The sequence below is a fragment of the Furipterus horrens genome, unplaced genomic scaffold (genome assembly GCF_987537825.1).
Source record: "Furipterus horrens unplaced genomic scaffold, mFurHor1.1.pri manual_scaffold_11, whole genome shotgun sequence".
Classification (NCBI taxonomy): domain Eukaryota; kingdom Metazoa; phylum Chordata; class Mammalia; order Chiroptera; family Furipteridae; genus Furipterus; species Furipterus horrens.
In genome coordinates, this window is record NW_028327181.1 from 4,585,128 (window position 1) to 4,607,828 (window position 22,701).

A 22,701-nucleotide genomic window follows, 5' to 3' on the forward strand; every position below is an offset into this window, starting at 1 on the left:
AATGACAGACAAGTGTTCCTGCCCTCCCTCACCAGAGGGAAAAAACAGTGAAGCAACATTCATGCAGTACATTAGATTGACGTTAGGAATCAGAGAGAAATAAAGCAGGGCAGAGTGTGTGCATTGTGAATGAGGGTGATGGAGTAGCCATTTTCACTAGGAGGATCGTACAGAAGGCAGCTTTTGAGTAAAGACCTGAGGGCAAAAGCCATGCAGATATCCAGAGGGAACAGCATTCCTGGCGCAGGGACTAGCAACTGTAAAGGCTCAGAGTCAGGAAGCATGTCAAGGAAGTCAGTGTGGCTGGCACAGAGAGAGCAAAAGGAGAAGAGAGGTGGGAGCAGGGAGCCTTTGGGCTTTTCTCCTAAGGCTGGGGGAAAAGGGGGACCCCACGAAGGAGATGAGGAGGTGCAGACAATGAAGTAGGAGAAAAACCAGGACAGGCCAACTGTAGGCAGCATAACTGGGTTTCGAGACTCTGTGCTAACCTGGGACACCCCTCCCCCCCCACCCCAGCTAGAAGGTAGGTCTGGGAGGGCAGGGAGTTTCATCTGCTTTGTTCGCTGTGGCATCTCCAGTGCCTGGCACTGTGCGTGGCAGATACTAGGTACTGGGTGACTGGGACATGCACGACTCGGGGCCTGAGCCAGTTCCTCCCGGGAAGGTGCCCACAGGACCTGCCATCTTGTATCCAGACCTCGGCCTCCCCACCCTTCCTAATGACCCCCCCCCCCCCACTTTGTTCAGCCACCAGCAGGGAAAGGCAGTGCTCCACCCCGGGGTCTGAGGGAGCATTTCATTCCACAGTGGCTGTTCCACCCCAGAAGTGGCTGGGACCAGCCAGCCCCAAGAAGGAACTGAAACTGTCCTCCACCACAAACACCCAGCCCAGGCCACAGGCTGGGAGGGACGTGGGGGAGGTGAAGTATAGGAAGGACCAGAGTCCCCTGACTTCAGGGTCCCTCCTCTGGTAAATGTTGGGGGAAAACAGGGTCCTGTGCACACCAGCCTGAGGGCCAGGTCCTGTGCGTGAGCGCATTTTGCTGAAGGTGTGGAGGCCAGGAAGGTCTCGCCAGCTCATTCCATAGCATCAAGTGGAGGGTTTGAGAGCCCTGCCTCAAAGGGTGGCATCGCCAACTCCTCTCCTCATCCCCTCCATCATTTATAGGGCCTCTCATCCCCTGTCCCTAAGCCCTTTCCTCTATCTTCTTCTGCAGACCCCCGAATTCCTACATACTTCCTCCCAAGGAGCAATTTAAACTTCCTCTGAGTTTCACCTGGTCCATAATAATAACCAAGATGTATTGCATATCAGCCCATGGTCAAGTTCCTTTCACACAGACCCTTACATTGATCCTCAAACCAAGGCTCAGAGAGGGTGAGTAACATGCCCATGGTCACACAGGAAGGGGCAGAGCTGAGGCTACAACCCAAGTCTATTGGCTATCAAAGACTGTATTCCTAAGCACCTAAGTGTCTCCCCTTCCAGGTACTCACTACCCTGGCAGAACCCACAAACCAATAGCCCCTCCTTTGAGATGAACCACATCCCTTCCTCTGAATGCCGGAATGGCTGCCTTTGGTATATATATTAGGTGGGATATGTTATTCTTCTTCCTGCTACATCAGTTCAGGACCTGAAGGGAGTCAGGGGTGGTGGGCTTGGTCCCTGAGCCACACCCAGGACTGCAGAAGGCCAGGAAGAGGTCTTTCATCTGCCACCTCATAAAGCAAATTGTAACCTTGCTTGGAGCTGAAAATTAATGGATTTAATATGCAGATTTGGGTTCCAATCCCCACTCTGCCGTTTTCAGGCTGTGTGAACTCTCGCAAGTCACTTCACCTGTCCATGCCTTCCTTCCTCATCTGTAAACCTGAAGAAATGACAGTCCTCATGTCAGAAGGATTTCCAGAATACTAGGTAACACTTACTAAGCCTTATTGCATGTTTTGCTTCTCATGACAACACTGAGAAGCGGCACGGATTTTACCACCCCGGTTTTACAGGTAAAGAAACCGAGATGAAGTGGCTTGCCTGAACTTAGCAGCGAGCAAGCGGATTCGAATCCCAGCAGTCTGGCGTGTGAGTCTGCACCTTGCTGCCTCTCCAGGTAATAATGCAAAGCCCCCAGCACAACACCGGCACATAATAACTGTTAGGTGTTCTTACCTTGTCCTGCTTACAAGTTTTGGTTGGAAGTTCAGACATCTTTGAATAATGGAAAAATTTAAAGACAACTAAGTCAGCCCTTAGTGGCTCAGTGGATTTAGTGCTGGCCTGCAAACTGAAAGGTTACAGTTCGATTCCCAGTCAGGGCACAGGCCTGGGTTGTGGGCCAGGTCCCCAGCTGGGGACGTGTGAGAGGCAACCGATCGATGTTTCTCTCACACATCCATCTTTCTCTTCCTCTCTCTCTCTCCCTTCCTTCCTCCCTCCTCTCTCTGAAAATAAATAAATAACATCTTTAAAACAAATGAATAAATAAATAAAAACAAATAAGCACCTGGGAAAATGTGGCACTTGGGGATTCAGAAAATCAAAATATAGGGCCCTTGGGGAAAACTTATAATTTTTAATTAAAAATGCTAATTAAAAACTGAAAAAGTTTTTTGGGGGTATAGCACAGACAAATTAACGAGTAATTGCACCTTAAGGGAGAAGCCGTCTCCCCCTCAGAGGCTTGCTACGGAGGAGGCAGCATCCCCAGGAAACCAGGGCAGGCTCCAGACAGAGGTTTCATTTCAGCTGGTTGTAAAGGATGCGTAGGAGCCGACCAAGCAGAAGAAAGGGAAAGTGAGACCAGTATTAACAAAGGTGTGGAAACACAAATCGGGGAACAAAAAGAAGTTTGGTGAGGCTGGAGTGCAGGGTATTTGGTGGATATTGTCACGAGCTGAGCTCTTTGTGGCTGAGACTGTGAAGAGGCTCGGAATGTCAGGTTGAGGTGTCTGCATTTATTCATAAGGAATGGGAACCATGGGTGATTTAGAGCCAGCGAGAGACATGGCACACAACGGGATTGTGCCTTGGAAATTAAGAATAATAATAGCACTTATTGAGCCCTTAGTTAATTTTCACTACAAGTCTATGAAGTAAGTTCATCCTTTATCCCCATTTTACAGATGAGGAAACCGAGGCTCAGAGCCCCGTCCCTTGCCCCTGGTGCACAGCCAGCACTGAAGGAAGAAGGCCGGTAAACCATCCCCCAAATCTGGGTGTTGGCCTTGGTAGCCATTTGACTGAGGATTAGAGGCATCAGACCTGGAGTGTGGGAGGCTCCCGGGAAGCTTGGGGGGAATCCAGGAGCGAGGGGCTCTAGGCAGGGGGGCGGCAGCGAGGCTGGAAGCTAAGGCTGCCCAGGAAGCCACTCCCAGCCCGCCTCCACCCGCGGCCACCAGGGGGCGCCAGAGCCCGCAGCGCCCGCAGCCTGGGACTCCGGCCAAGCTGGCGCCCTGGAAGCTCGTGCGCCCCACGCTGAACCCGGAGACCGCTGGAGTAACTAGGTTTTCGGTTCTCTGTGGAGCCATTAGGGCCTTTAATTACCGGGATTGGAAGTGAATAATTATCTGCGGGGCCTCAAGCCACTGAGTCACTTCCCCGCAGAAACCGGATTCCCCCAGCGGAAGAGGGGGTGGCTCGCAGCTCCCCGCTGGGCTCGGGGCCTGTGGGTGGGTGTGGGGTGCGCGGCCACCGGGCCAAGGGCACAATTCTGGAACCCGAGTGTAAATCCCTGCCGGGCCGCGCACCAGCCCTGTGATTCCGACGGACCACTTCCCCTCTCTGTGCCTCAGTTTCCTCCTCTGGCAAGTGGAGGGAAATGACATTCTCCCCTTCATGCAGTTGTTGGGAAGATAAGTCGTTAATCCGTGTAAAGCCCTCAAAATAGTGCCTGGTACATAATGGTCTAATAATGATTAATTCTGTTATTGCCATCATCGTTATTATTTGGGTAAAGGGCCGGAGTTCTGCGATCAGACAGACCAGCTGCTTCAGTCCCTTAGCCAGGTGTGACTTTGGACACATCCCTTCACTGCACTGGGCCTCAGATTCCTCATCTGAAAAATGGGGAAATTCATAGCAAACCCCTCCCAGTGGGGAGGTGGGGGGGGGTATAATATTGCCTGTGATGGTCTCAGCTTGGTGCACACTTCTGGAAACAGAGTCCAGATTATAAAAACAGTTCATCCTTTTCTTAGGCAAGGATGGGGGCAATTTTAGACTCAAATGTACTAGGAGGACAGAAAAGGGAATGAGCCCTGGCCTGGTAGCTCAGTCGGTTAGAGCATCATCCTGATACGTAAACGGTGTAGGTTTGATCCCGGGTCAGGGGACATACAAGAAGCAACCGATGAATCCATAAATAAGTGGAACAGCACATCGATGTTTCTCTCTCTCTCAAGTCAAAAAAGGAAAGGAAGAAGGAAAGAAAGAGGAAAAGAAAGAAAAGGGAACCAAAGCTGCAGGAAGCAAGCAAAGGGGCGCAGATAGCATCAGGCACCTGTGCTTGGCAGATGAGTCACCCCCCACCCTCCCCCACACCCCCAAGCCCAGGATTCCAGCCTGGAGAGCTCTGACTGCCCAGGTGGAAGGAGGAAGGGCCCAGTTATGGAATTCTTTTCTGATACCCTTTCCTGAGCCCCCACCCCCAGCCTCAGCTGGACCATTCATGGGTAGGGAAAGGGTTGTTTGGGCAACCCCAGAGCCATCTTGAACTCTTTATTAGTTATGTGCAATGTAATAATTTACTCCCTAACTTAGTGACCTCGAAGTCCAGTCTCATCTCAATCAGTTATGAGACTCAAAGTTCAACCATTCATTCTGAGGCAAATTCCTCTTTTGTGAAATCAAACATGTTATGTGCTTCTAAATACAATGGTGGGGCAGGCATAGGACAGACATCCCCATTCCCAAAGGGAGAAATGGAAAAGAAGAACGGAGCTCTCCGTCCTGAGGCTCTTTGGCTAGATGCTCTGCCCTCCAGGCGCGCTGGGGCTGTGGTCCTGCCTCGGGACCTACTGGGCTGCGGGCGCCCTGTCTCAGGAGTGTCTGTGTCCGGTCATGGCTTTATTAGGCGAGGCCCTGGGAGCAGGATCCCTGGGCTGAAATTGTAAGCAGGTGGCTCTACCAGCCTGGAGGCACGCAGGCTAGCCCCGCCCCCATGACTCTGCGGGTGGCGGGGGATTGCCCAGGTGGGGGCTCTCAGAGGTGCTCGTCTGCCTGGGTCGCGCTGCCCGCAGCTCCTCGGAAATCTAGGTGGAGCAGCCACGCCCCCCACAGTTTTGCGGGGCACAGCACCGGCCGCCGGGGGCCTGAGAGAGCTGTTCCTGGGGCAGCGGACCGGGCGCCTGAGCGGGGCTGCAGCTTCTCCTTTGAAATCCTCCTGCCACGCAAGCCCCTGTATGATGGGCCCGTGGCAAGAGGGAAGCTCTGCTGGTCGCCAGAATGCCCCTGGGGTCGTTCTCCCACCGTCTTGGACACCTTTTCCTGCAGCCAGCCTCTTCTCTTCCTGGGCCCTCCCGGGAGCTGCCCTTAGTGGTTAGTTCACCGCGATACAGGCTTTTTCTAGCATGTACCCCCAAACTCTTGCAGCCCCTACCCATTACCCAGTTCCAAAGCTGCTTCCACCTTTTTAGGCGTTTGTGACAGCAGTACCCCTGCTTCTCGGTACCAGTGTTCTGCCTGAGCCTGTTCCTTCTGCTTTAACAAAATACCACATGAATGGGGTGGCTTGGGAACCCCGGGAACTGATTTCTTACACTTCAAGATCAAGGGGTCAGCAGCCCCTGTGCCTGGTGAGAGCCGGCGCTCCGATTCAGAGATGGTACCTTTCAGCTGTGACCTCACAGGGCAGAGGCAGAGAGGGAGCTCTCTGGGGTCTCTTTCGTAAGGCCACTAACCTCATGCATTAGGACTCTGCCCCCAAGACCCCATCAGCTTTCAAAGGCCCCACCTCCTAACACCATCACCTCCAGGGTTAGGATTTCTACATTAATTTTAGGGGGACAGCAATATTCAGTTCTCTGTGCCAGCCATTGCCCAGCTAAGGGACAGATAGGCACTCAGGCCTCCTCACCAGTGGCCCAGACCTTGTTCCCAGGAGGGAGAGGACCAGTCTTCAGAAGTGTCTAGTAGAGGTGTGGACACCCAGGCCTCCACTCACTGGCTGGGCAAGTCTTGAGTCCCAGGCCTCGGTGCACTCATCTGTAAAATGGGTGTGCGAGTGTAAGGCCCACGGGGCTCCTCTCCCAGCCACCACCTCTCACACCCCTGGAGGGACATACGACTCGGCTCTTATACCCAATTATAGATGAAACCAACGTTCTTTAGCCCTGACCGATGTGGCTCAGTTGGTTGGGTGTCATCCTGCAAAGCAACGGGTCACAAAGAGTCACTGGTTCCATTCCCAGTCAGGGCACATGCCTGGGTTGCGGGTTCAGTCCCTGGTTGGGGTGCATACAAGAAGCAACCAATCAATGTTTCTCTCCCTCTTATTCTCCCTCCCTTCCCCTCTCTCTAAAATAAATAAATAAAATTAAACCAACATTCTTTATTGAGCATGTTTTATGTGGAAGTGCCACCCAAACTCCCCAGCCCTTAACATGAGTTTTCTCATCCAGTTCTCCTTTGACCAATGAGGTCAGCCCTGTGATTGTCCCCATTTTACAGATGAGGAAACGGAGGCTCAGAGAGTCCGAGTGACCAAACAGCTAGGAGGATGCTGAACCCAGAATTCTAACCCTATCTGGATGACTCCAGAGCCTTCATTCTTTTCTTTCTTTTTTATTTTTTAAAAGATTTTATTTACTCATTTTAAGAGAGAGGGAAGGGAGGGAGGAAGAGAGGGAGAGAAGCATCAATATAGGAGAGAAACATTGATTGGTTGCCTCTCATGCACCTCCAACCTGGGACCTGGCCCACAGCCCGGGCAGGTGCCCTGAGCGAGAGTGGAACGGGAAGCCTTTCAGCCTGCGGGCCAACGACCAACCCACTGAGCCACACCAGTCAGGGTGTCTTCCTTCTTAATTAGGGGCCCCCTCAGACAATGGCATCCTGTCTTTGAGGTGCGGTGAGATTCCACTCAGAGCTAATGACTTAACTTTTGAGTGCCTCAGTTTCATTATCATAAAATAGGTAGTAATGATAGTAGTCCCTACCCCAGGGCTGCCGTGAGAATTAAATGAGTTAACACGTAAAGTCCTGAGCTGGGCTGTCCCCTACAGCAGCCACTGGCCACCGGAGGCTATTTACATTTCAGTTCATTAGCATTAAATAAAGTTACAAAGTCGATTTCTCAGTGACACTAGCCACATTTCCAGTGCTCAGTTGTCTCATGTGGCTAATGACCATACCGAACAGCCCAGATAAAACATTTTCACCGTCACAGAAAGTTCCATTTGTCAGTGCTAGTATAGAGGAATGTCTGGCAACAAGCAAGCCTCAGAACCTGTTAATCAGCCCTGGCTGGTGTGGATCAGTGAATCCTGCGCCAGCCTGCCAGCCAAAGGATTGCTAGTTCGATTCCCAGTCAGGGCACATGCCTGGGTTGTGGGCCAGGTCCCCAGCTGGGGGCGCACGAGAGGCAACCACACAGTGATGTTTCTCTACCTCCTTCTCCCTCCCTTCCCAGCCCTGTGAAAATAAATTAAAAAAACCAAAAAACTGTTAATCATAGTATTAACCATCTATCTGTTAATTATTATAATTATAGTGTTATATCTGTCACTGTTAATCCTGTCCTAGCTTATTGTTATTCTTAGATTTATTATTATTCCTGTAACTATTAAGTGCTGTATTGTTAGTCCTAGAACTGTTAACAATGATTATATTCTTATTATAATACATTTATTATTAATATTATTACTAACCTATTGTTACGTTATATCATTATTAATCCTGTAACCATTAGCTTCTGTTATTACTATTAACTCTAGATCTGTTAACTGTTATTATCCTACTTATTATTACTACTGTTGTTATTTTATACTTGTCATTAACCCTGAAATCCTATTATTATTAATTAGACTCATTAACTGTTATATTATTATATTTATTATCAACCCATTTATTATTACTCTTGTACCACTTAACTTCCATTTTGTTATTGTTAATGTGAATTGTTAATGTTACTATTAATGGTATTAGTAAGTATTTATTAATATTGTCATCGACTATTGTTTTGTTATTGTTATTAATCCAGAGAGTCTTCAGCCGCTGGACCTTGGCAGACAGCAGGTGCTTTCACCCGTTGGAAGGAAGGGCGGTCCTTCAGACTGCCTTGCTTGTTTCCAGAGAATTCAAACAAACCTCCTTCTCTGTTGGGGGCCCGGTGCCCTGTGGGGGCAGGAGGAGCCACAATCGGTCAGCCTCCAAGGAGAAGATGAAATCGCTGCTCTGAGCTGTGATGCTCTCAAATCCAGGGCAAAGCAAGAAGATGGAAGGGGTGTTCCTTGTGACACTTTGTCTTTCTAAGGAAAACCAAAACCCAGAAGTGAGACGTCTCTGTTTCTGTCACAGAGAGCACTGGAACAAGAAACTGGACCCTTGGAGGGACGCTGGTGAGAAGAACTTAAGGGAGAAAGAAAACCACGTTGGGCCTCAGAGAAATCCGGCCCCAGAGAAGGCGTGCGCGGTGATTAAAAACGGGAAGAACCACAAGTCTCCATTTAAGTCAGCAGAACTGCTGTCCGGGCAGTGAGAGGGAAAGTGCTTGTGGCTGGCAGATTTCAGCAACCATTTGACAACTGCTGTGTACCTGGCTGCTCTGTTAGCATCACCTGGCAGGTGTTTGACTGCAGGCAAGTAACTACTCTCTCTGAGCCTCAGTTTCCCCAAGTGTTAATAAAGAGACAGTGATATAGGGTGAATGGTTAAGGCTTCCCTGATACCTTTCCCCCCTCCCCACCCACCATCCCTGTCCCACATACTCAGATAAGAGTGTGAACATCACTGGGGCACCTCCTAATGGGTTGCCAACTGCAGACTTTGAAGCTCGAATCCAGAGTTAAACAGGTCCTTCTCACAACACTCCATGGCTCCCTATTGCCCTCAAGAGAATTTCCAAACTTACCACCAGGACCTTCCGGTCTCCATATGATGGACCCACCTTTCCATTTTCCCATCTTTCCCCATCACCACTGCCTTCTTGACTTTCCTCCAACACAGCAAGCTTATTCCCACCTCAGGACCTTCGCATTTGCTGTTCCTTTGGTCTGGAATGCCCTTCCTTCAAACCTTATGCCTGGATGCTTTTTGCAGTGGGATGGGGCGGAGGTGTGGTCTCAGCTCCAATGTCAGCTCCTCAGAGAGGTCCTTCCTGAGCTTCCAGTCTAGGACAGCCTCCTCCCACTCTCCATCCCGTAACTGTTTTGTCATCTTCATGATACATTATCCCATTTATTTATTTATGCTCACCTCCCCCCCCCACCCCGCTCCATGAGGGCAGGGGTATTTGTCTTGTTTCCTGCTGTGTCCCCAGTACCTAGAACAGTGCCTGACGCACAGTAGGCATTTAATACATATTTGTGGAAAGCACATGTTTCTGGCCAGTTCCTTCAAGGTTATGGGGCTCCAAGGACCCATCTGGGTGGAGCCTGGAAATCCCCACCTTCCGAGGAACCCCTTCCTGTAGCTCAAGGGCAGGAGTAGGCTTGCTAGTTTCAGAAAAGACGTGTAGCCGTGTTTTCCCTTGGGCGAAGCCCCATGCTAACTGCTTGAACGCGTTAACTCATTCCGTCCTCGCAGGAACCCCGTGGAGAGGGTACTCGTATTGTTTCCATTTCATAGATGAGGAAATTGAGGTATGGAGAAGCCTAGTCACTTGCCCAAGGCTAGTAAGAGGGGGAGGCCATGGAATAAAGGAGTATGGTGTCTGGGAAGGGGCGGTGTGGCCCCGCAAGCTGGGGGCGTGAGCGAGTGGTTTCTTGTGTGGGAGGGAGGTCAGCGTGGGCATTCTTCTCCCTTCTCCTTGACGGGCTGGCTGGGCCTACGCTCCACCCCGGACTAGGGGGGACCCCATTGTCACTCTCAGCCCATATAAGGCCCATAGAGAAAGTGAAAGTAGTCCGGGGGAGAGCCTAGAGGGAGGCCCAGAAGACAGGGGAGCCAGGAGTCCAGGATAGCTTCCTGGGGTGGGGCGGCGGGCGCTCGGATACAGGCGGGCCCGTCCCAGCACGGGCTGAGGCAAGAGCGGAGCTGAGGGTGGGCACGGAATCCGAATGGGGGTGCTGCAGTCGTGGCGGGTCGGCTCAACAGAGTCGCAGATAGCCGGGGCCAGGTGGGGTTGGGATCCTTCCCCGGGTGATGATGAAAGCTGCGGTCGCTATTGCACTGACCGGCCCGGCGCGCACAGATAAGGCCCTGCAGGAGGGAGTCGGAAGGGGCGCGCCCCCTCGAGGCCAGGCAGCTGAGCCCGGCCATGCCCCGCCCACGCCACGCCCCTCCCCGCCTCATGCCCCGCCTTTCCTCCATCTGGCCCCGCCCCCGCTAGCTGAGACACTCGGTGGTCTGTGGGCGCCATGTGGGTGGGGCCAAAGTTGTCCCGCCCCTTGGGCCTCTCATTCCCTTCTTTAGGCTGCGCGATGCGAAATCGGGTGGGCGAGATGTGGGCGTGGCCTAACAAGGCCCCGCCTGTTTTCGAGCCCGCGTTGGAGATTCTTAAGTCCTGGTCAGCCTGGGAGAAGCAGGGTTGATAGGCGGGGCCAGGTCCGGCCCAGGCCCCCTCTCGCTGAGTCCGGCTCGAGGTCGAACAGGGGCGGAGTTCTTGAGGCCCCGCCCCGCCGTGGCCCCGCCCCAACCCCGCCTCTGCCATGGCCGCCCTCCCCCGCCGGGCTCCGCTAGCCCAGCCGGTTCCTCTTTACATAACGGCGCGGGGCGGCATGGGCTCGGGCCACCGCCTCCGCCCGGCGGCCCGCCCGGACTATCGCGGCCCGCGGTGGCGACGGCGGCAGCAGCAGCAAAGTTTCCCCGGCGGCGGCCCGGGGGCGCATCCCCCCGCAGCTGTCAAGCTCTGGCGGCGGAAATGATGAGACGCTGGCCATTTTCCGAGCCCGGGTTTCCTGCCTGAGCCCCACTTGAGCGAGCCGAGAGCCAGGAGCCGGCGCGCGGAGGGAACGTGCCCGGGGCGGGGGCCCGCCCGCCCCCTCGGGATTTCGGGGGGCCAGGGGCGCGCGACGCCATGGGCCAGCCGGGCCCGGACCCCCTCTCTCTCAGGTAAGCCCGCCTTCCCAGGCGCTCGCGTCCTCCGGAGACGGGGACGAGGAGGCCCGTGTCCAGTTCTGCCCAGTGTCTGCGCACTCTTGCAACAGCCTGAAATATTGTCCTGCAGCTAACTCGCATGGGGGCGTTCCCGGGGTGACCCTTCTTCCGCGCCCGCGACACCCTCCCAGTGACACCCCCACCCACACACGTGCCGGGGATGTAATGGGGGCAGCCGAGGCGGTGAGGGAGCCGCCGGGCGGGGGTATGGTCAACACCGCCAGTCCGCCTCTCAAGGTAGCAGCTCGTGCCTGGGGAGGGAGGGTCGGGGCCGCCGCTCGGCAGCTCGGTGCGTTGAAAGTGAAAGTACGCACACCGAGGCTGTGCGGATGCAAGAGCCCTCCAGCCGCCACTCACTCCCCTCTCTCCCAGGCCAGGCCATGTGGCTCAGAGGGTAGCACCCCGATTTGGGAAGCCCCTCTCCTCACTCCCTGCACTGTGGGGGTGAGCGGGGTCAGGCGCCCCCACGCCACTGAATGTGGAGGTTCACAAGGGTTCGTGCATCCTAGAGCTCAGGTCTCTTGGGCATGGACCCTCACAAGCAGGACCTGGGGCTCCAGGGGAATTTTCCCACCGAAAAAAGGGCTGGGGTGGGGTGCGGGGCCTTGAACTGATATCGGTCAGCAGAGCCGGGAGGGTATTTCAGAGGCCTTTAACGCCCGGTGAAGAAATCCCCTCCCTCCCGTTGGCCGCCGGGGCTTTTGGAATGATGGGGACCGCATTTGAGGAACTGCGTTTGCCTGTCCCGCTGCTTCTTTTTTTCTTTAGTTTCCTCATTTCCCTGTTTCTCTTCCCCATTCCCGGGGCCGCGATGATGTAGGTGAGGAGGTCACTGCCTGCAGCTGGGGGCCTCCAGGGAGGGGCATGGCCAGGCCGGACCTAGTGGGAGGAAGTGAAATTGGGGTGCGGGCAGGGGCTTCAGAGCAGAGGGCCTGGCAATGCAATGTCTGCGGGGCCAAGGTCCAGCTTCGGGGGCAAGAGGGACTGAGATCTGACCCGCACCCCCCCTTGCCTGGGAGGTGAGCATCCCCTGACACCCGCCAGCTGCCAGGCTCAGCTGGGGCCACCCGCCCATTCTGCGTTCCCATTTGTAGTTCAGCCACAGGGCCCCTGCCAGGGAGGTGGGCGCGTGGGTCTCCAGGATTGTGGGCTTGAGCTGTGTCTGGATTTCCCATCACTGACCTGGCTGCCAGAGCGGAAACAGCTCCGGAGGCTCCTCAGAGCCTGTGGGGGCTGGAGACCCGGCCCTGATCCGGGAGGGGGGCTGGGAGGGAGCAAGCAGAGGCTGCCTGGGCGGCCTGGGGTCAGTGAATGAGAGACCAGGGCCTGTTGGGGAAGCTGGAAAGGTTTTTAATACACTTTTTCTGAGCCTTTTCCCACAGCCCCCCTCAGGGAGGGAAAACCCTTCTGAGCCAAGGGGTGAACATTCCTAGAACTTACTGAAGTCCCTGCGGGCCACAGAGGCTGAGGCAGGGAAGGGGCTGGACTGACGTATCAACTGCTGGGGTCTGAGGACCTTCAGGGTCTCAGCAGTGGCAGAGAGGCGTCCCGGAGGCTTAGGTTCGATTCTCTTGTTCCAGTGGAGGATGGGGGCAAGTAACACTGGTGAGCCTCAGTGCCCCATTATGTTAAATGGGGTAATGACAGGTTTGTGGCAGAGACTTAATGAGCTGGTGTTGGAGAAGCACCTGCTGCCTGGCAGAGAAAGGTTCAATTATAGGTGGAGGTGGTGATTTTATCACAGCATCATGGGTGGCGGTGCCATGTGCGTTAATGGGCACCTGAGCACCTCCTGCATAGTCAGCTCTGGGGCTTCCTGAGTCTTGGGGAGTAGAATTCTGAAGACCCAGGCAGGTTGAGCAGATGGTGCTTCCTGGCCGTGAGGCCTTGCTTAACCACGCCCAGCCTCAGTTTTCTCATCTGTCAAATGGGAGTGTATCTACTTCTTAGGGTCCTCGGAACCATAAATGAGTGAATTCACCAAGCGTTTACAACTGTGTGATCGGGGGGAGGAGGAGTAATAATGAGGTTATTTCATACTCTTTGTCATGGATGTTACCTCTGCCCTCTTTTCCTGCCAGGTCCTCCCCGTCCCCACTCTTCTGAACACTGGGCATGAGCCTTCTCTGACAGAACTTTCTAATACAAGTCAAGCTGGAGAGCCGCTCCAGATGCGGAGGCTGCCTGGGCCCAGCAGATGCTGGGTAGGTAGCGCTGCAGCAGTTCAGCCTGTGGGGCCCCGTGGGTGTCTGGGCCCTGCTGTGCCACCCTGGGACACCCTCCCCCTCCTGGATGGACCCTCTCTTTGGGCAGAAGGCAGAAGGGGGCGGGGCTGGAGGCACTCGGAGGGACCTCCCACTGCCAGTCCTAGCACCTGCCCACTTTGAGTGGCAGAGACAGGGCGCATAAAGCACTTAGTGCTGGGCCTGGCACTCAATAATATATATATATATATATATATATATATATATATATATTATTATTTATTAAATGAGAGGCCTTTCCTGTTACGTTCCCAATTCTCCCTGGTAGCAGCACGGGCTTTGAAGCCAAATATGGACTCTGCCAGCTTGTAGCTGGGAGGCCTTGGGCAAGTTACCTGACTTTTCTGGGCCTCACCTGCCCACTGGGGGCCAAGAATTCCAGCCTCTCCAGGGTAATATGAGCCCGTATGTGGGCTCATATTCTAAATGTATGAGCCTGACACAGAGTGTTGGGAATAATTTCTATGGCTCTGTGACTTTACCCCCCTGAGCGACAGGTCTCCTCATACATGGGAGTACAGGTGACTACAGGATAAGGTGGTTTTGAGAAGAGGCAGGTACAGGGCCTGGCATACAATCAGTGCTCAGTAAGTGTGACTGCTGTTAGTGCCCCAGAGGGGGCTGGCACTTAATTGCTAGGTTTCCTGGGAAGAGGGTCTCTGGGGACCCTGGTTGTTCAGCATTTGGGGCTGGGTGGGGCAGGAAGCTGCTTCCATCTGGCAGGCCTCACAGAGTCCAAAGGTGTAATGCAAGTTGCTCGTTCCCAGCTACCCCTCCCTGAGGAAACTGAGGCGGGCAGGCCACCCAAAGGAAGTGACTCAGCTGGGGTCACTAGCTCAGTCAGGCCTAATTGGACCCAGGAGCCCTGCACTCCAGCTCCCTGGCTTCTGGGGGCCTGAGGTCCCTTGGGAACGAACTAGGCAGCTCCCAAGGCCACAGCTGGATACTGCCTGCTTAGGCCCTTAGGCCTGGGTGACCAGCTTTCCTTGGTCAAGGTTCAGGGTCCCCCTGGCCGCCGCTGGCTGCTCAGCCCAGCGTCCTTCCTCCCGGCAGGGACGAGGGGCACTTCCCCAGAACAGCAGGTCCCCCGGCGTCCCCCGGAGTTCCCTGGCCCGTCTAGGCCAGAGACAGGGCAGCTGAGCAGATGGCTGGGAGATTTTTCCTCCCACGCCACCCTGTCAGGGGTCGGCAAGGGGGGCTGGGCTGCAGGCTTCCTTGTGAGCCAGGCCCCGGGCCTCTGGGGGCCAGCCCGGATGTGCGCCCCCACCCTGGCTGGCCAGGGGGAGGCTGCCGCTGCCCCCAGTGTCCCCAGGGAGGCCTGGGAGGAAGTTTGTGCCCTGCTCACCGGTGGCTGACTCACAGGGCGCCTGACGGTGCGGGGTGGGGGGGACTGGCCTTGAGGGACCAGGGGACTGGAAATGTGATTGGGGGAGGTAGACACGAAAGGGCCTTTGGCAAGCAATCTAGCCTTTGCGAGCTGGCACTCTGGTGTCCTGTCACAGGAGGGGCCCAGAGAGGGTGATGAGTGTGGGGAGAGGCACAGGAGTGGGTGGGTTTGAGGGCTCCCCTTCTGAGTTCCCCCAAAACAGCCCCGCTTCCTTTCGTTGGGGTCTCACCCTTCTCCCCTCAACCCAGGAGCAGTTAACAAGAAAAAGTCAACAGGCTGGGACTCAGACGGGGTGGGGTTAGGAGAGTACTGCCCATCCTTGGGGGGATGGTCCCTGTCATTCCCCACCTCCCTGGCTAGGCCTGGGGTGTCAGTCTGGGGGCGGAGGCAGAGGAAGCAGAGGACATTTCCTGTCTGGCAGACTGTGCCGGCCTGATAAATGTCCCTGAGCACTAGGTGACCCAAGAGAGTGTATCAGGGCCTGGCTGACAGCCCAAGGGTCTAGGGCAGACCCTACCTCTCAGCCTCCCTGGGGCCCCAGAGCCTTTGTTTCCTACTTCCCAGGGGCTTCTCCACTGTCTTGCCAGCTTGAATGTGTGAAAGTGCAGTGTGTGTTGGAATCCCCCCAACTCTCTGGGCCTCCTGGGGGAGAGGGTCTCAGCTCCTGGAGAAGTTGGTGCTGTGGGTGGGAAAAGACAGAAATGCTCCCTGTGGCCTGGAGTCAAACCTGGAGGTCTCCCTAGAGGAGGTGTCTCTGAAGGTTTGAGACTTCCTGCCCAAACATCTGTGAGCTGGGGGCAGGGCTGCTGGGGACCTGGGGAAGGGTGGAGGCTATGATTGGCTCATTTTAATGTTATTTACCACAATTTAAAATATCCTCCCCAATCCTCAGTAGGCAGAATTCCCACAGGTGGACAAGGGCCTTCTGTGCACATGGGCCTGATAATTCAAAGGGAAATGGTAGCTTGCCGAGATTACACTACCCAGTGTGATTGGATGGAGGAGAGTGTGAAAGCCCCGATCTCTGGGGCTCTGGGCCCCACAGCTCAGAGCCAGGATTCCCAGCTGTTAAAGAGCCAGAGACCTCCCTGACTTGGTAGAGGCTTAAGGGTCCCTTAGGATGGATGTTCTTGAATTGGGGACACCAAGCAACAGGCTAAGACTTCAAGGCCCTCGCTAGGTCATGCTTAGCAGGCGATCTGGTGGACAGTTGTTCTGAGCTCGGGGTCCTGGGAGGCAGACCCACCCCCACCCTGCCCCTAGACTGGGCACGGAGGAAGCTGCCCCATGTCTGTGTGCTTGCTGTGCAGGTTTGGGAGTGGGGCACCAGGATGGGACCTTCCTGCATCATATCCTCCTTGTCCTCACCCTGCTGGGGGGCTGGGGGGATCCTGGAGCCCTCCCTGACAACTGGGAACTCCCTGTCCCAGTGGCCAGGCTGAGCAGGTGGGGGACCTCTGGATGTGCAGGCCCCTCTCTCTGGAAAGCTGTTCATCCCTCTGGCTGCCCAGGCTCCTGGCTGCTCCAGTCGGGGGGATAGAAGTGCCCAAAGGTCCCCCAACTCCTCAACCGCCTCAGCTGGGGTCTCCTGGGAACCCCCAGGTGATTAATGATTGCTTTCTGCCAAGAGCATTTTAGCCGCTGACCCCAGGGTTGGCATGATCAGATCAACTGCTCTTCTTCCTTGCCTGGCACATGGTAAGCGCCCAATACATGGCTGCCACCTGGGCCGAGGCCCAAGAAGGAGACTCTCTTGCTGCAGCCTGGCTGCCCACAGGGCCAGAAACCTCCCCGGCACCACCGCCTCCCTGGTTCAGGCCACAGCCGGCCATTTCCTGCCTGAAGCAGCCGCCTCTCCCCTGAGAAGGCCTTTTGTTCAGTTCCTGTGATGCCCCCACCCTGCCCACTTGTCCAGACTCTCCCTGTGGTTTCTCCTAGCAGGCAGGCCTGGCCTTCTCCGGAACCCGCCCTCCTCCTTTCTAACAATAATAGTAATAAAGTGGCAACAGCCACTCATTTCTTGAGCCCCGTGCCAAGCACCCCGCAGACATCAGTCCCTAGAATACTAGCAAACACCCAGAGAACATCTGCCCATTTTACTGATGGGGACACTGAGGCTCAGAGAGGGAAGCCCCTCTTCTGTAGCACCTGGCAAGGAGGTGACCCCAGGTGTGGTTGGTAGCTCCACCACGGAGAGCTTATCTGGGTGGGGTAGGGGTCTCAGTGGAACCCCACTGTCTGTTCTCTTAGCCCTTCGGGGTCAGGAGCAGGACCCCAGAGTGTGCCGTTTGCAGTGCATACCGACCCCAGGAGCTCGTTTATTCACACGTCCGGTATTTCCTGGGTGCCTGCTCTGGCCAGTCCCTGGGGGGCGGGGGGCGGCCAGGGATTGGAGGGCCTCTCCGTGCGCTGGCTGCACAGCCTGCTCTGGGGGAGGGAGGTGAGTGGCATGCAGTGGCACTCGTGTTTACTGAGTGGGAGCCAGGCTCTAATCCCAGCTCTGCCCCTCACTGGCCCTGTGACCCCGGTAGCCCACTCCTCCGACACCCCAGTTTTCTCAGCTAGGTATAATGCTGGGACTCTCCCTCCCATGGGGAGTAAACAAGGGGATAAACGCACGGTGCCTGGCACAGAGTGGGCATCACTTCTTTTTTTTAATAAAGATTTTATTTATGTATTTTTAGAGGGGAAGGGAGGGAGACAGAGAGGGAGAGAAACATAGGTGTGTGGCTGCCTCTCACACGACTCCAACCAGGGACCTGACCCGCAACCCAGGCATGTGCCCCGACTGGGAATCGAACTGGCGACCCTTTGGTTCGCAGGCTGGTGCTCAATCCACTGAGCCACACCAGCCAAGGCAACAAGTATCACTTTCTGATTTTATTTTCACCCTGTGGCTATTTTTCTGACCACATGGTGGGTTGGGGACCAAGAACTGAATGAGAGACCTTTATACCTCTTCCTGGATCACACTCATTCCTTCCATAAACACTAAGAGGAGTCTTCCTCGTGGTGTGCATTTGGGCCCCCATAGGCATTTTGGGGGTGCCTTCTGCATAGGGGTCTCCATTCATCCTTAGCTGTGGCACCTCTCTGTGCTTAAGTTTCTCCACCTGTAAAATGGGAGCAGTCATTGGTTTGACCTCCGAGTGCTGTCGTGAAGCTTGGGAGAGTTCATGTTTTATAAGGGTGGTTAGAAAAATGTGTGAGATGCAAGTGCTCAGTACACGTCACTCTTATGGAGAAACTGGAGTGGGGGCCATGGCGAGGGGGGTGGCCAGCCATTGCCTGGGAGTGGGCACAGCTGTTCCGAGAAGGCTCCTGGTAGGGTCTGGCCCTGCAGTTACTTTGAGACTGACACGCAGGGGTGGACAGGGACAGGTGTTCCAGGCAAAGGGACAGGCAGACAGAGGTCCAGGGTGCCCAGGAGGTGGGCTGGCCCGTCAGTGGGTGCTGGCTGCCACGTGTCTGCCGGAAGAGCCCGAGGTTGCAGATTCAGCTGAACTCTTGCATTCATTCGTTCAACGGGCATTTATCGAGCTGCTGTGCGCTAGGAACTGGGGTAGAACGGAGCTCCTAGCCTTGGGGAGCTCAGTCTGGTGAGCAGAGCTGTGGGATGACAGTGTTGCCGAGGACGAGGCCAGGCCGTGATATGGTTGGTGAGCTCAGGGCAGGCTTCTCGTGTGTGACGGGAAGCAGACTGAGAGCAGGCAGGGCTGAGGGGACGCTAATGGAGTTGTCTGGAGGCAGCTGAATAAGAGGGGGCCATTCCCAGAGGGTCCCGCAGGTGGGCAGCAGCCTAGGCCTGGAATCCGAGCTCTAGTCCCCTCGCCTGTGGCCAGGCGCTACGGCAGGGTCACCAACGCATGCCTTCAGCAACGGGGCTTGTGTTCTGAGAGTGTGATGGTCGAGGGCACAGGCGGGCCCCTCTCCCTTCCCTCTGTCTGGCCGCTTTTACTGACTGCCTACTGTGTGCAAAGAGCCTAATGTGCAGAGGTGCCCAGGATGCTGTGATGTGCAGAAATGGCAACTGTGTGCACAGCACCCTCCCAGCTGGGGCAGAGGCACCTACTCTGTGCTGTCCGGGGTGTCCTGCTCTGGTCAGCTGCAGCCTCACCCCTGTGGTCTGGAGATGGTGGGATGGCAGAAAGAACCTCAGTTTCTGGGTTCAGATCTCCCTTTGAGTTCCCTTTTTAGGGAATCCTTACAACCATCTTATGAGGTCAACAGATGAGGAACCCAGGGTTTAAAGAGCTCCAGTCAGGTGTCAAGAGGCCACATGCTGTGTGTGTGTGTGTGTGTGTGTGTGTGTGTGTAATGTAGTCTCAGGAGAGCGGGCATTTCTTTCTGCATTACTGCTGTATCCCCAGGGCCTAGCACAGTGTCTGGCACATGTAGGCAGGCAAATGAGCAGCCATGATTATGTGTCCCCAGTGAGGGCTCGAGCCCAGCCTGGTCCAGTTGGAAGGAAAGCAAATACTGATGGCTACTGAGGTGCTCTGGGGTTCAGCACCGCGGACAGCAGAGGGTGGGGGGCTTCTGCCCTTCAGATGTGCCTGAGGAGGGACCTAAGGGGTGGAACAGAAGAGAGCCCCAGCTGGGGCGCGCGGGCAAGGGTTGGCTGTCCTGACATTCCCCCATCAGAGCAGGAAATATCTTTGTACCTCCTGTGAGTCTCCTCAATGTATTCTTCTTTATTTGTTGTTTTATATTTATTGGCAGCAATACACTGTCATTGTAACATTTAAATAAAAATAAAAGCAGCCTACCCTTATTAAGCTTTTCCTAGTTTCTGAGGCCTTTACGTTAATTAACTTAATCCTCATAACACTCCTGTGAGTCGGGTACAGTCATGGCCCCCACTTTACAGATGGGGACACTAAGGCAGAAATTGAAAAGCTCACCCAAGGCCACACAGCTAGTAAGTGGGGGTGCTGGGATTTGAACTCAAGCTCCAGGGTCTGTGTTCTTTTTTTTTTTTGTAACGGAAGAAAAATCAAAGTTTGAATATATGTGCATGGGGAATTCACAAAAGCATGCCATTCCAAAGACGGCAAGGCCACACTGGGTATACAGGACATCTTGGACAGAAGAGAAGGGGCGTGGGCGGTAAGCGTCAGAAGTGAGAATGGGCGAGTTACAGGTAGTTGAGGAAGGGCCAGACACACCTGGCAGGAACATCCTCCCTGGCAACTCAGAAACCAGGGGACATGGGTGTCTAGCAAACACGCTCTGTGTTGTTAATCGTACTTTCTAGCAATAAGTCGTTACAGTCTTCCTTGGTCTCTTTTCGCCCTGCACCCCAATTCTGACCCCCCCCCCCCCAGAGGTTGCCGCTCTTTCTGGACGAGTTTGCTCCAGCCGCGCCTCTCTCGTCTGCGGGGCTGGAGCGAGTTCTGCACTTACATACATTTATGGACCCATCCAAATTGGCAGTTTGGTTTTGTGTGCATGGAAATAGGACCGCACAGTTTGCGTGGCTCTGTGGTTTGCTCTGTTGGCTTCATGGTGTCCCCTGGGGAGCTCACCGAGGTGGCGGTCTAGATCCCCCACGTCCTTCCCCACTGCTGCGGGATAGTCCAGCCTGCCGGGGCACCACAGTCTCTGACTGATGGGCACTTAGGCTGTGACAAGGAAAAATTCCGAGATGTTCTAAGTTAAAATAACAGCCTGAAAGTGAAAGAGACAGAACAGTTGTAGCCGTGGGCCGGCGCTGACCAATCTGCTCTCCTTCCTTGGTGTCTGTTGAAATTTAGGATTAATTTCCAAGTGGTTATCGAACCTCAGGAGCCTCTGCTTCTAATTTACACATGAAGTTTCCAATGTGCTGCCCACAGGAGCTAACATTTTTTCTTTTTATGTGTGTGTGTGTGTAGGGGGGTGTTTGCCTCAGCTTTGTCTGTCGCTAATGTAAATCCGTTCAGACCAGGCTTAACCTGCCCCCGAGCCCCCACACACTTGACGCGTGAAGCTTTCGGCCACTTCCAGGACCAGGGCCTGTCCCTTTCCTACCTAACCATGCTGCCCCAAGACCAGCCATCCACTTCTTCTTTTTCTTTCTTTCCTTTTTTTTCTTTTCGGCTAGCAATGGCCTAATAAACCCTTTCTTTTCAAAAGACTTTCAGCCACGGAAGTTGAATTTTTTTAACAGTTGTAGCTACCTTTTTCCTATTTTAAATATTGGGGTAGGAACCGTCTAGGGAGGGTCATCCTAAAATTTCTCTCTAATACTTAAAAGTGGAATTACTGGGCCTGAAAGCGGTCCTGCCGGATGGCCCCGTAGCGGAGCCCGCCGCTCGGCTGGGAGGCGCCTATTTCGCCGCCTCTTCGCCAGCACTAGGTGTTAGGAGTGCTTTTCGGGTTTTGCCATTGCGCCCGGTGAATGGCCAGCCCCAGCGGTGGTTTCAAGGGTCAGTTCTCACCCGTGTGCTCACCCTTGTTGCCTGTCCTCACCTGTCTTTCAGCCTGGCCGCTCCACCTCGGTCTCCGCCATGAACGGGCCCGCCCTGCAGCCCTCCGCGGCCCCCTCCACGCCCTCCGCCTCCTCGTCCACGAGCGCGGCCGCGGCCCCGCGGGGCTGGAGCGAGTTCTGCGAGCTGCACGCGGTGGCCACGGCGCGGGAGCTGGCCCGGCAGTACTGGCTCTTCGTCCGCGAGCACCCGCAGCACGCGCCGCTGCGCGCCGAGCTCGTGTCGCTGCGCTTCACCGACCTCTTCCAGCTCTACTTCTGCCGCGAGGTGCGCCAGGGCCGGGCGCCCGGGCCGCCGGCTCGCGACTACCGGGAGGCGGGCCGCGGGCCCCCGGCCAAGGCCGAGGCGCCCCGAGCCGAGGCGGGCCCGGGCCGCGCCGCCCCCGCCCTGCCCAAGGCCCGCAGCTCGGAGGAGCTGGCCCCGCCGCGGCCGCCCGCGCCCTGCGCCCTCCAGCACCTGCGCCACAGCCTGCGCCACATCATCCGCCGCCGCTCGGCCGGGGAGGTGCAGGCGGCGGGCGCGGCGGGGGAGGCCCGGCCCAAGGCCGGCCTGGCCAGGAAGCTCCTGCCCTGGGGCCTGGCTCGGGAGCCGCCGCCCGAGGCCCTCAAGGAGGCGACTCTGCGCTACAGCCTGGCCGACGAGGCCTCCATGGACAGCGGGCCGCGCTGGCAGCGCGGGCGGCTGGCCCTGCGGCGCGCCCGGGGCCCGGACGCCGGCGCGGACCGCGTTCTGGAGCTGTTCGACCCGCCCAAGGTGAGCGCCGCGTCCCGTGCTGGGCTCCGTGGGGGCGTGGGGGCGACAGAGGAGGGCGGGGCGCCTTCTCCAGCGGGGCCGCGGCGAGCCCCGAGGACGCGCACCTTTGCAAAACGGAACTTTTTCTTTGAGAACCCTCTGATGGACGGAGAAGGTGCGAGGCCACTGCGGAGCTGCCTGTGTGCGGCGCCCAGCGGCGCCTGGTGTGGACATTACTCCCTGCCTTCGTCATAGCAAAGGAACCTACGTCGCTCCTGCTCTTAACTAAACTTGGAGGCGCCTCTGGATTCGTTTTCCCCTAATGTCCCATTTCTGATCTAGGGTTCAGTTCCGTCGTTAGGCGCCTCGTGGCTGTGACAGACCCTCAGTCTTTCTTTTCTTGTTTTTGATGACCGGGCCAGTGCTGAGGAGGACCGGCCGGGGACTTTGTAGACTACCCAGGGGCACCGCATGTGGAGTCACCTGGGCTGTGGCAGGTTGGTCCGAGGTCCTTGGAAGCCCGGACCCAGACTGACAGTGACACATAGGAGGTGGCTTTGTAGGGGTTCAAAACCGCTGAGGGGTTCCGCTGTG

The 22,701-nt window shown here is 55.7% G+C and overlaps 1 protein-coding gene across 1 annotated transcript in view; it reads left to right on the forward strand.

Annotated features, from left to right (window-relative positions):
* The first annotated feature begins 11,151 nt into the window (after positions 1–11,151).
* The window catches only part of SH2B3 (SH2B adaptor protein 3), a 31,861-nt gene continuing 20,311 nt past the window's right edge, over positions 11,152–22,701 (forward strand). Inside the window, exons 1-2 of the mRNA XM_090290911.1 lie at positions 11,152–11,209; positions 21,370–22,128. Of these exons, the coding sequence (XP_090147037.1) occupies positions 21,397–22,128 (732 nt within the window). The 5' untranslated portion in view covers positions 11,152–11,209; positions 21,370–21,396. The remainder of the gene's footprint in view (positions 11,210–21,369; positions 22,129–22,701) is intronic.